Source organism: Hemitrygon akajei, chromosome 7 (assembly GCF_048418815.1).
Source record: "Hemitrygon akajei chromosome 7, sHemAka1.3, whole genome shotgun sequence".
Lineage (NCBI taxonomy): Eukaryota > Metazoa > Chordata > Chondrichthyes > Myliobatiformes > Dasyatidae > Hemitrygon > Hemitrygon akajei.
The window spans coordinates 107,925,343-107,938,584 of NC_133130.1; the positions used below are offsets into that span (position 1 = coordinate 107,925,343).

The 13,242-nt window shown below is 46.3% G+C and overlaps 1 protein-coding gene across 3 annotated transcripts in view; it reads left to right on the plus strand.

Moving 5' to 3' along the window:
- tmem181 (transmembrane protein 181) overlaps positions 1–13,242 on the plus strand; it is a 117,097-nt gene that overhangs the window by 73,865 nt on the left and 29,990 nt on the right. For all 3 annotated transcript variants that reach the window (XM_073051663.1, XM_073051664.1, XM_073051665.1), the window contains exon 11: positions 3,235–3,292. In XM_073051663.1, coding sequence (XP_072907764.1) covers positions 3,235–3,292 — 58 coding nt within the window. The remainder of the gene's footprint in view (positions 1–3,234; positions 3,293–13,242) is intronic.

Genomic DNA, 13,242 nt, shown 5'->3' on the forward strand with positions numbered 1-13,242 from the left:
CAATGCAAAAGTCTTAGGCACCCTAGCTATGGTATATATATGTGCTTAAGACTTTTGCACAGTACTGTATTTGTCAGCATGGCATGGAGAGCGAGTTTGTAAATCTGGCGGGACCAAAAGATGTTGGGAATGACGAGAGTGGGGCACCGCAGGAGCGGAATGGGACAGGTGACAGAGAAGGAGTGCCGGGGCGGTGAGAGGTGCTTGAGACACCGAGCAAGGTTATCTGATTCCAAACAATAGGTTAATTGATCATTACAGAATGTCACTCTGGTGCTTCCTGCTCACTTCCTCTTTTCCTAACCATGATTGCTCTCTTCCTGTGTCCTTCCCATTCTCAGTCAATCACTCTCATATGTCATGAAATGTGTTTTTCTGGTGGTAGCAGTACAGTGCAATACATAAAATTCTTACAGTGGTGTGCCAAAGTCTTAAGCACTTATATAAGGAATATATAAGTGCCTAAGAATTCTGCACAGTGCTGATTCTGACTGTTTGAAGACTGTGCTTTTACCTTGCATATGTCCATCATGATTGCTTGTACCTCATATCATCCCTCACTTCCTACATTCCAGAGAGGAAGTCCTAGTCTACGTATCTCCTTGATAACTGTGAGGTATTGTACTATACATTCCAGAGAGTAAAATCCTAGTCTACACATCTTGATAAATGCAAGGTATTGTACTATAAGGGTCCAACTAGACCAACTTATACAGAGAATAGTAGAGTTCTGATTAAGCATTCTCGAACAGTGCGTGCAGGTCACTGAAAGTGGCATCACAGGTACACTGGGTGGTGGTGAAGGTATTTGGCATGCTGGCTTTCATCAGTACGAGTGTTAAATGTAGCAGTTAGGAAATTATGTTGCATTTATATATGATGTTGGTGAGGAGTATTGTGTACAGTTTTGGTCACAATATTATCGAAAATATTAAACTAGTGGGGTGGTGCTTGACTTACAAGGAGTGATTGCATAGACCAAGACATTATTTAGTTGGGTTTGTAGTCCTTGAAATTTAGAAGAATGAGTGGTGACCTTATTCAAGCATATATGATCATAGGGGGATTAGAAAGGATAGTTGTTAAGACATTTTTAAAAGTAGGGAAGTCATGGACAAAGGGACATAGATATTAAATAAAGGGCTGGTCATTTCAGAATGAGGTGGGTAGAAACTTCTCTAAGGGTGGTGAATTTTTAGAATTCTCTGTGTCCGTGGGTGGTGAATCTTTAGAATTCTCTGCACTAATAGGTGGTGAATCTCTGTCACTCTATGCCCTGGAAGGTTGTAAAGGCCACATCATTAGATGTATTTAAAATGGAAGTAGATAAATAATTGAAAGGATGAGGATTTGTGGGTTGTTAGGAATGGGCAGTCAAGAGGAGTTGAGATCAGTCATGTTTGCAGATGGTTCGTAGCCTACTCCAGCTCCTATTTTCTTTGTGTTGTTGCATTATAAAGGTAAGCATTCCATCAGTCTTCTTCAATATTGTTTTCATCTGTGTTGTCATTTTCAGGGAGCTGTGAACTTGGACCTAAGGTGTCTCTGTTAATCAGCACTCCTCATTGCCATACTGTTTACTGCAGGTGCCACACCCTGATCTGGCTTCCCAAACTGCAGATCCAAGTGGACTAAAGCTTGACTGAGAGAAGGTACTAGGAAGGCTGACTGCACTTTTAGGGGATAAGTTACCTGGTTGCTGAGGGAAGTGAGGGAAAAAAATGGAGGTCCTGCCCATAATCTATTAAATAGCTAAAGATTCATGGGCACTATTATGGATGTGATTTTTTTACATAACCACCTTGTGTTGAAATGTACACAGAACAGAATAAACAGTTCAGAGTTGGGCTTCCAGGGAACACTGTAGATCAACAAGATTCTTCTGAGAGTGGCAGTAGGCTTATCTTAAAAAAAAAAGGTATCACCCTAATGAAGTTACAGATGTTACAGGTCGAAGTACGTGTGTGTTTAATGCCAAAATTAACATATTATAGTAGCCCCAAGTGATCCCACAACTAACAGATCAAATTAAAGCTTTACACTGCTATCATATCTAGTAGTGAGTGATGAACAACTGTGAGGAGGAGGCAGAGGCTCCATGGTAATTGCTGTCCTCAAGACAAATGAGAAACCTTAGGCAGAACGTCAGCCAGAATACAGCACAGCAGACCACAGGCCAAGGGGTACTGATAGTATACTGGGTGGAATATTGAAGGCAACTCCAGAGCGTGACACATCTCTCTGGAAAAACTGTTTTGGTGAGCTCCATCACAGTAAATGGACAAATCCAGTCTGGCAAATCACTGCCCCACCCCATCTACTCTTAATCATCAACTGATAGCAAGTGTCATTAAGAGAAGTGGATTGTTTTCTGCTCTTGGAAGATTGAATTTTTGGAAGCTTGATCACCCTACAAAGAACTTCCATGTAGATTTTGTTTTAACATTTGGAGCTTCCCTGTGAAACATACATCAATTTTCTCGTTAACATGAAGCCTTCCTGCACTGCATGTATTCGGATAAAGTGTTAGATACTTGCATAGTAGTGGTTCAGTGTAAGGGGAAAGGAATCAGAGTCCAAACGATTTGAGTCCAGGAGTACACAGCACTTATGGCTTGAACTGTACATGAAGGACCATACCTCATGCTAGTCTCATATGCAGCTCCTCTGCCTGTCCACCTGCTAATGTCCCACAACACTGAACTTGTGCTGTCAGAGGCCTTTTCACTGTAAATGTAACTGATGAAATTCGTCAATTTTTAAATCAATTCAAATTAATTTATTAACACTAATAAATTTAACTAAAATTTTCATTTTAATAAAATATTTTTAAAAAATCACTTGTGTTTGCTTGCCTTTTTACTGAAAGTTGGTGACCCCACTTGGGTGAATTGGGCCATGCCAAACACACCTGCTGTTGTAAAACTGAGGGGGGCAAGTGTAAAGGGTTTCCAATGCATTAGCTCAGTGCTACCAGGAACTACTCATGGGATCTCTGCTGACTCCAGAGTCGGATGGGCTGGGGTCCACTGTATTGGGTACTTGCATGCTGCAGTGCATTGGTGCAAGTATCCAGAGAATGCATTTCAGCTGGTTGGTAGTTCTCTCTGGACCCTCCACTGTCAGGTAACTCGGAGTAAATTAATGCAGCCTTATCTTTACAACTTGACTTAATTATTTTCCACAGTTGCTGCTCTCCCTTTCAATTTTAACCTTTCTTTGGATCCTTTTCAGAGTTAATGAGTTACGTGACCCAACATACCAATATCGAGTGGACACAAGCAACTTCCAGGTGAGAAGTTCTTAATTCATGAAAGTTAAATAGATTAATATAAGCACCTTGTGTTGGGTTGTGTCATCCAGCAAAATAATTCATAGGAATGTGCTAAGCTGTGGTAAACGTGATAATTGTTATACTTCCCTGCAATAACAGAATTTACAAATTTAAAAGCACCACCACATGCACATACTGAAATGGTCTTCATATTTTAACAATCTGTTTCCTGACACAGTTAAAAAAAATTATGATAGCATGTGGAGTTTGTTGCAATTGTGAGTATTAATATTGCTTGGGATTGAAACCTGTAGCCATATTTTAAAATATTTATCATGGACAAGCCTACATTGCAGTAATAACATTTCAGTAATATTGTAAATATATTGTTTGATAAAGCATTTTTTTGTTGTTTACATAATTAATAATGGGTTATATGTAAAAGTGCATCAGTGGCATCCTTCATTATGCCACCACGTCATATTTGAGTGCCTCACTAAAATAAAACTAAGTAGACCTATTTCCCAGCTCCCATGTTTTTCTTTCAATGATTTCTGGAGTTACAAATCAATGGTGACGTGGAAGTTTTAAAATGAATCAGAATCAGGTTTATTATCACCAGCATGTGACGTGAAATTTGTTAACTTAGCAGCAGCTGTTCAATGCAATACATAATCTAGCAGAGAGAAAAAAAATAAAAATAATAATAAGCAAACAAGTAAATCAATTACATATATTGAATAGATTAACAAAAAAATGTGCAAAAACAGAAATACTGTATATTAATACAAAAGTGAGGTAGTGTCCAAAGATTCAATGTCTATTTAGGAATCAGATGGCAAAGGGGCAGAAGCTGTTACTGAATCGCTGAGTGTGTGCCTTCAGGCTTCTGTATCTCCTACCTGATGGTAACAGTGAGAAAAAGACATGCCCTGGATGCTGGAGGTTCTTAATAATGCCTTTATGAGACACCGCTCCCTAAAGATCTCCTGAAGATGACTATCTACCCATTGAAGTCAGGCAAATTTTTTTTTCCTCACAAAGAGGAGAAAGACATATGAGTTTAGAAAAAAAAGGTGCAGCAAATATTTCTTTGCAAAGAGAACTTAAGTGGTCAAGTTAAAGCAACAGGCAGAAAGTGGATGAAATTCTCAGGTTCAAAAGCACAGAATACCAGGTGATCATAATGATAAATTTTTAAAAAGTAGAAATGGCTGGCTACATTGGAAAGATAGACACATTTGATTGCACAACTGATAAAATTGAGTAATATATACTGAACAAACTGAGCAGTATTTTGAAGCAAATTAAATAACCAATGACAAGGAAGTGCCAGTTTTGCTGAGTGTAATAGGTGGAAAAGCACAGTTTGCTTAGAAGTTTGACTGTTCCAACCAAACCAACCAGAATAAACTTTGCTGATATTGTGAAAGTAATGCAGTAGACCCAAAACCATTATTGATTGCAGAATTCTTTAGGTTTCATATGCAAAATCAAAATGAAGGGGAGTCCATATCAGCGTACGTGGCTGAATTGAAGAAATTGAGCATTGTCAGTTCAGTAATGGATTTAATAATGCACTTAGAGATCATTTCATTTGTGAAATCTTACAAGAAAGCATTCAAAAATAGCTCCTAAATGAAGCACAACTCACATTTAAAAGAATGGTTGAAATCACTATCAATAGAAACAGCAGCCAGAAATGCAATTGAGTTGCAGTCAAGAATGAAAGTGAACATGAACAAAATTGCAGTGTCTGAACAGAAACCTGCCTGGCCAAAACAAGTTATGTTACCGTTGTGGCAGGGACTCACATAATACCAGGCCAATGCAAGTTTAAAGGCGAAACTTGCAGAAAATGCAACAAAGTAGGACACATACAAAGAGGATGTCAGGCAGACAAAAATAAATGGATTGCACTGGGAAGAGATAATGATAAAAAGTTTCAAAAGAGCACAAGTCTGCATTTTGTTGACAAAAAAAATCTGATAATGATGAGAGTGACACAGTACTGGGTAGACTTGAGATTTGTTATATGAAAATTAACAGGAGGCAAGCAATATGGCTTATACCAGGAGTGAACAGAAAATTAATTAAAATGGAATTGGACAATGGCTCAGCTGTTTCAGTCGTACCACAAAATAAATTTGAATGGCATTTCAAAGATACTGAACTGAAGTATTCAGATATCTAACTAAGAACTTAAGCTGGAGAAAAAATAACTCCTGTGGGAAAGACATTTGTAGCAGTGAAATACAAGAACCATCAAGCCAGATTGGGCTTTCATCTGTTAAAGATGGGAGGGCTAGCATTGTGGGGTTGTGATTGGCTGAGACAGCTGCAACTATCATGACAAATTTCATGACGCATACTGGTGATAATAAACCTGATTCTGATTCTAAACTTGATTGCAGAATTGCAGATCCATCTACCGTTTTCATACCACATCCCTTGCAATAGAGTCAAGGCAAATTAAGAAAGTGACTGGATGATGCCACAACAATGTTCAAGGATGTTGTTGGAAAACTCAAACATATCAAGGGTAAAATAGTGTTAAATGAAAATGCCATGCCCAAGTTTTACAAAGCCCATGCAGTTTTTTATGCCATCTGTGATAAAGTAGCTAGTGAGTTAGATCGCATGGAGGCTGAATGAATACTTTCCAAGGTTAAGTGGAGCCAATGGGTAATGCCAGTGGTCCTAGTGGCTAAGAAGAATAGGTCTGTCAGATCTGTGGTAATTTTAAGGTCACCATCAACACAGTACCCTCTGCCCAGGGTTGAGGATATCTTTGCAAACTTCTTTAGAAGGAAACGCTTCAGCAAAGTCAACTTAGCTGAAGGTCACTTACCGATGGAGATGGAAGATGAGTTCAAAATGTTTCTCACCATAAATACTCACTAAGGGCTTTATTGCTATAATTAGGCTTATTTTTGGAGAAGTATCTGCACTTGCATTCTGGCAAAAATCTATGGACCAGGTGCTGCAAGGCTGCCCAGGCACTCAGTATTACCTGGATGACTTTATTGTTACTGGTAAGGGTGACAAGGGATATCTCCAAAATCTCAAGACAGTGTTAAAAAGATTAGAAGACTATGTGTTCAGAGCATGATGCACCAGTGTGAATTCTTTAAACCAAGCATCGCTTACTGTGGTCACACCATTGATGCACAAGGATAACACAAGTGTGCTGAGAAAAAGACTTAAAGCCAAAGGACACGTCACAGTTGTCCTTTTTAGGATTTGTGAACTATAATAACAGGTTCCTGCCAAACCTGTCTACTGTGCTCCACCCCTTGAACTCATTACTACAGATAAGGAAGAAATGGCAATGAACAAAACAGTGTGAGGTGGTTTTCCAGAGGACAAAGGAAATGGTGACACCAGACACCGTACTCACACATTATGATCCATATCGTCCAGTGAAGCTTGTCTGCAACACTTCACCTTATGGCACAGGTGTACTCATATCAACTGTTTATACGTGATGGAAGTGAATGTCCCATAGCCTTTGCGTCACATTCCCTTATCTCGCTGCAGAGAAAAATTACGCATAGCTTGACAGAGAGGCCTTGAGTTTTGCTTAGGATGTAAAATGTTTCACCCAGTATCAGTATGGGAGAGAGGTTACCCTCGCTACTGACCAACAGCCACCGGTGTCCATTTTCAATCCACAGAAGGTGTTCCACTAACACCAGCTGCATGAATAGAGAGACGGGCTCTGTTTCTTGGAGGACACAATTACAAGGTCGAATTCAGTAAGATGATTAATCATGGAAATGCTGATGGTTTGTCCTGTTTACCATTGGAAAGAAAAATAGCTGAAAAATTTGCAAAAGAGGACATTCCGTTCGGCGTGTTCACTCTAATGCAAATTGAAGTTCTCCCTATTATTGGCAGAGATGATCCAAACGGAAAGCAGGAAAGAACACACAGTGTCTCAAAATGGCTGGAATATGCATTATAAATTCCAGCTCCCCCATTTTTACCAGGACTGAGATGAACTTGCCCTTGATGGGGGTTGCCTTATGTGGGCATTGAGAGTTGTACTGTCCAAGCTGAGAGCTAAAGTGTTGGAGGAAGTACATTCTGGTCATCTAGGTGTGGAAAAATGAAAACATTAGCTTGAAACTTTGACTGTTGGCCTGGGATAGATCAACAGATTGACCAGCTTGCCATGCACTGTTTGGGGTGCCAACATGCCCAGAAGATGCCAAAATCCCTGGGAATGGCCTGCATTGCCCTGGCAGAGGATTCATGTGGATTGCAAATTTCTTGGTAGTAGTGATATAGCTACAAAGTGGCCAGAAGTGTTCCCAACAGCCTCGCACACTGTTGATGTGTTGAGAAGCCTCTTCTCAAGGACTGGTGTTCCAGGACACCTAGTTAGTGATAATGGACCAGAGTTTGTAGCAGAACAGTTTCAGTCATTCCTGAAAATGAATGGAATTAAATATGACATCAGCACCGTACTACCCAGCTACAAATGGCTTGGCGAAAAGGTTTGTCCAGGATCTAAAGAACATACTGTGAGCTATGTCAGCAGAACACACTGCATGTACACTGAACCAGAAGCTTGCCAAATTCCTCCTTGCATATCACAGTTCGGCACACTTCACGACCAACAACTTACCAGCTATTTGCTGTTCCTAGGTCGTCTCATGCTCACATTTGGATCACCTTACACCCAATCTCTGAAGGAGTTTGCAGGACAAAAAGCTGAGACAAACTGAGGCTCCTCAAACAAGGAGGTTTGATGTTTCACTTCTGGACAAGCAATCCTGTCGAGGGACCACAGAGTTGGTTAAAAGTGGGTATTTGGAAAGGTTAAGGGCAGAACTGGACCACAGTCCTACTCAGTGGAGATTGCTTCTAATGTCATCTGGAGAAGACACATCGATCAGTTGGGAAGAGAAGAGTCAATTGTTAGAGAAGAAAGGTGTCTGGAACTGTCAGAACCACTTATTGCAATCCTGGAGTCAACCCCTACAACCACCTCAGATAAGGCCCCAAGACCTGAGATTGTTTCACAGCCTTAAGTCTCTCCTGCCAAGCAGAGTAACCCTCATTCTGTCAGGAAGAACAGTATGTTATCCCACAAGAGTAAGAGATCGTCCATGGTGATTAAATCTCTAGGCCTGGAAGGGACAATTTAAAATTTACTGTGCTGTGAATGTCTATACAGTAGTTGTTTTATATAGTATACTGTGGCGACCCACTTCCTAGCGCACTCGAACCGGCTCACAAATAGCCAGCGCGCCAGCACAAAGGCCAGTCCCAAAAGGACGCCAGGTCTGCTTCACCAACAAAGGGAAAAGCCTGCGGGGACTGTGAGTACGTGCTCCCTACAGCATCCGCGCCCGGGGAGGGCGGGATCAGGGAGGCTTTAAAGCGAAGCCGCGAAGTTCGAATAAAATCTTCTTTAACTGCAGTTTACCGACTCTGTGTCGTTATTTCAGCGCTGCGTGTAGCACACCGCTGCAATTGGTGACCCCGACGGTCTAAACTATATTTGGACCGGAGATGAACGACGCCGCATCTGTTCATGCGGTTTCGTTGAAACTGCCAAGCTTCTGGACGCTGCGACCTCACCTCTGGTTCCAGCAAGCAGAAGCCCAATTTCACGTTCGACAGATAACCTCAGAGGACACACGTTACTACTACGTGGTGAGCTCCCTCGACCAGGACACAGCGGCCCAGGGGACGGCAAGTACACGGAATTCAAAGCCCTGCTCGTAAGGACTTTCGGACTCTCACGGCGTGAGCGGGCTGCCCGTTTACTGCACCTGGATGGCTTGAGAGACAGGCCCCCATCAGCTTTAATGAATGAGATGTTGTCTCTGGCCGGCGGACACACACTCTGCCTCATGTTTGAGCAGGCATTCCTGGAGCAGCTGCCTGAGGACATACGCCTGCTGCTGTCCGACGCGGATTTCAGCGACCCCCGGAAGGTGGCAGCCCGGGCGGACTTGCTGTGGAACGCCAAGAAGGTGAGTGGGGCGTCCGTCGCACAGATCACCAAGCCACGCTCCCAGCAGCAAACCAGACCAGGCCCGGCCACAGAACCCGCTAACCCCAGAGGCAGGGGTGTGGAGCCCAATGAACAATGGTGTTTCTACCACCAGCGGTGGGGCGCAGAAGCCTGCCGCTGTAGTCCGCCCTGCAAGTTCCCGGGAAACGCCAGGGCCAGCCACCGCTGATGGCTACGGTGGCTGGCCATCAGGATAGCCTCCTGTATGTGTGGGACAAGAGGTCGGGACGCCGTTTTTTGGTCAACACCGGTGCCGAGATCAGCATCTTACCTCCGACGAGTTACGACCCGCAACAGGGCACTGGGTCCCCCCCGAGGGCCGTGAACGGCAGCACAGTGAGGACCTACGGCACCCGTACTGTGCAGCTACAGTTCAGCTCCAGCCGGTTCGCGTGGGACTTCACACTGGCCGCCGTAGCCCAACCGCTTCTGGGTGCGGATTTTTTGCGGGCTCACAGCCTACTGGTCGACCTGCCGAGGCAGACACTGGTCCACGCCGAGACCTTTCAGACGTTCTCCCTGGGAGAAGCCCAGTTGCCAGCCCCACACCTCGACTCCATCACGCTGTCCGACAACGACTTCACCGGAGTCCTGGCGGATTTCCCATCGGTTCTGGCACCGCAGTTCACGGCAGCCATGCCCCGACACGGCGTACAGCACCACATCCCGACCCAGGGACCACTCCTCCACGTCCGCGCTCGGTGGCTTCCCCCGGACAAGCTCCGACTGGCGAAGGAGGAGTTCAAGAGGATGGAGGAATTGGGGATCATCCGGTGGTCCGACAGCCCATGGGCCTCCCCCCTGCACATGGTGCCCAAAGCGACAGGGGGCTGGAGACCATGCGGCAACTACTGCAGGCTGAACGAGGCTACCACACCGGACCGCTACCCTGTGCCGCACATTCAGGACTTTGCAGCAAACCTGCACAGCGCACGGATCTTCTCCAAGATAGACCTCGTCCGGGGATACCATCAAATCCCGATGCATCCGGACGACATCCCCAAAATGGCACTCATCACCCCGTTCGGCCTTTTCGAGTTCCTCCTCATGCCGTTCGGCCTGAAGAATGCCGCACAGACGTTCCAGCGGTTAATGGACACGGTGGGACGCGACCTGGACTTCGCATTCATCTATTTGGACGACATCCTCATAGCCAGCAGCAGTCGTCAGGAGCATCTGTCCCACCTCCGTCAACTCTACGCCCGACTGAGTGAGTACGGTCTAACAATCAACCTGGCCAAATGCCAGTTCGGGCTCGACACCATCGACTTCCTGGGCCACAGGATTACTAAAGACAGGGCAACCCCTCTGCCCGCTAAGGTAGACGCGGTCCGCCATTTCCCCCGACCCACCAGGAATTCGTAGGTATGGTAAATTTCTACCACCGCTTCCTCCCTTCAGCTGCCCGAATCATTCGCCCTGATGTCGGGTCCGGGCAAGGACATTACCTGGGACGAGGAGTCCGCCGCCGCTTTCGTTAAAACCAAAGAAGCCTTGGCAAACGCTGCGATGCTAGTGCACCCTAGAACGGACGTCCCTACCACCCTCACAGTGGACGCATCTAACACAGCAGTCGGTGGGGTTCTGGAGCAACTCATCGCGGGTCGCTGGCAACCCCTGGCCTTTTTCAGCAAACACCTGCGGCCACCCGAGCTCAAATACAGTGCTTTCGACTGGGAACTGTTGGCGCTATACCTGGCAATCCGGCATTTCAGGTACTTCTTAGAAGGTAGGCCCTTCACCGTGTTCACGGACCACAAGCCGCTTACCTTTACGTTCACGAAGGTGTCTGATCCCTGGTCATCCCGCCAGCAGCGCCATCTGTCCTACATCTCTGTATACACGACGGATGTCCGGCACGTCTCGGGTAAGGACAATGTCATGGCGGACGCGCTCTCTCGCCCTAACATTCACGCCCTTTCCCAAGGGGTAGACTTTGAGGCGCTGACAGAGGCGCAACAGGCAGAGGAGGAGATCCCGAGTTACAGAACCTCAGTCTCCGGTTTGCAGCTCCAGGACCTCCCCGTAGGCCCAGGTGAGAGGACCCTACTCTGTGACGTCGCCACTGGCCAGCCCCGTCCTGTCGTCCCGGCACCTTGGCGGCGACGCGTTTTCGACTCCATTCATAACTTAGCGCACCCCTCCATCAGGACAACGGTCCGGATGGTCTCCAGCAGGTTCGTTTGGCATGGACTCCGCAAGCAGGTCCGTGAATGGGCCAGAACGTGCATGCACTGCCAGACGGCCAAGGTGCAGTGGCACACCAAAGCTCTGCCGCAGCAGTTCCACCCCACCCACCGGCGTTTCGACCACATTCATGTGGATATCGTGGGCCCCCTGCCAATGTCGCAAGGAGCGCGGCACCTCCTGACTATTGTGGACTGGTTCACAAGATGGCCAGAGGCGATCCCGCTCACCGACACCACCTCCGAATCTTGCGCCCGGGCACTGATCGCCACCTGGGTGTCCCGCTTTGGTGTACCGGCCCACATTACCTCCGACAGAGGCGCCCAGTTCACCTCCAGCCTGTGGTCAGCTATGGCCAGCCTTTTGGGGACACAGCTGCACCACACCACTGCCTACCACCCACAGTCGAACGGCCTGGTGGAGCGTTTCCACCATCACCTAAAGTCAGCTCTCATGGCCCGCCTGTGAGGAGCTAACTGGGTGGACGAGCTTCCCTGGGTCCTGCTCGGCATCCGCACGGCACCCAAAGACGATCTGCACGCCTCGTCGGCCAAGTTGGTGTACGGCGCACCCCTGGTCGTCCCCGGGGAGTTCATACCGGCCCCAAGGGGGCAAGAGGAAGAACCTGCAGCAGTCCTGGGCAGACTACGCAAGAGGCTCGGTGACCTGGCCCCCATACCCACTTCGCAGCATGGGCAGAACCCGACCTGCATACCCAAAGACCTGCAGAACTGTAAGTTTGTGTTTGTACGAAGGGGCGGGCATCGGCCACTGCCACAACGGCCCTACGAGGGGCCGTTCACGGTGCTCAGGAACAACGGGTCCACGTTCGTGCTGGACGTTGGGGGGAGAGAGGAGGTTTTCACGGTGGACCGACTCAAACCGGCCCATGTGGACTTGGCGCAACCGGTCGAGTTTCCGGCACCGCGACGCAGAGGCCGACCTCCCAAACTGTGGACATTGGGGGGTGTTTCGCCGGTTCTGGGGGGGGGAGGTTATGTGGCGACCCACTTCCTAGCGCACTCGAACCGGCTCACAAATAGCCAGCGTGCCGGCATAAAGGCCAGTCCCAAAAGGGCGCCAGGTCTGCTTCACCAACAAAGGGAAAAGCCTGCACGGGATTGTGAGTACGTGCCCCCTACAGCATCCGCGCCCGGGGAGGGCGGGATCAGGGAGGCTTTAAAACGAAGCCGCGAAGTTCGAATAAAATCTTCTTTAACTGCAGTTTACCGACTCCGTGTCGTTATTTCAGCGCTGCGTGTAGCACACCGCTACAATACTATGTATATAAGATGGCTAGAGAGCAATACATTACATATTTGACTTAAAATACACTCCCAGTTAGGAGTTTACAACAGGGAGGAATGTAGTGTATTTATTATTTCAGTAATATTTGAGTAATATTGTCACTATATTGTTTGATTAAGTATTCTTTGTTGTTTACATAATTCATTATGTTTCAGATGTGAAAGTACATGAATGGCGTATGTCATTATACCACCACATCATATTTGAGCACCTCACTAAAGGAAAAATAAGTTGGACAGTACCACACAGGAACAGGCCTTTGACTTACCATGTCACTTGCTTCTGATTGATTAAATTGTAATAAATGTTGCTATAGTCCCTTTGTGGCTCAGTTACCTTTCTCCTCTATCTGGATTTCATGTCTAACCTTGGCTAAGCTGCATTTCCAGAATTACTGTACAATGAAGCGGTACAACCATTTTGAAAAGTGCAGAAAGAAGGC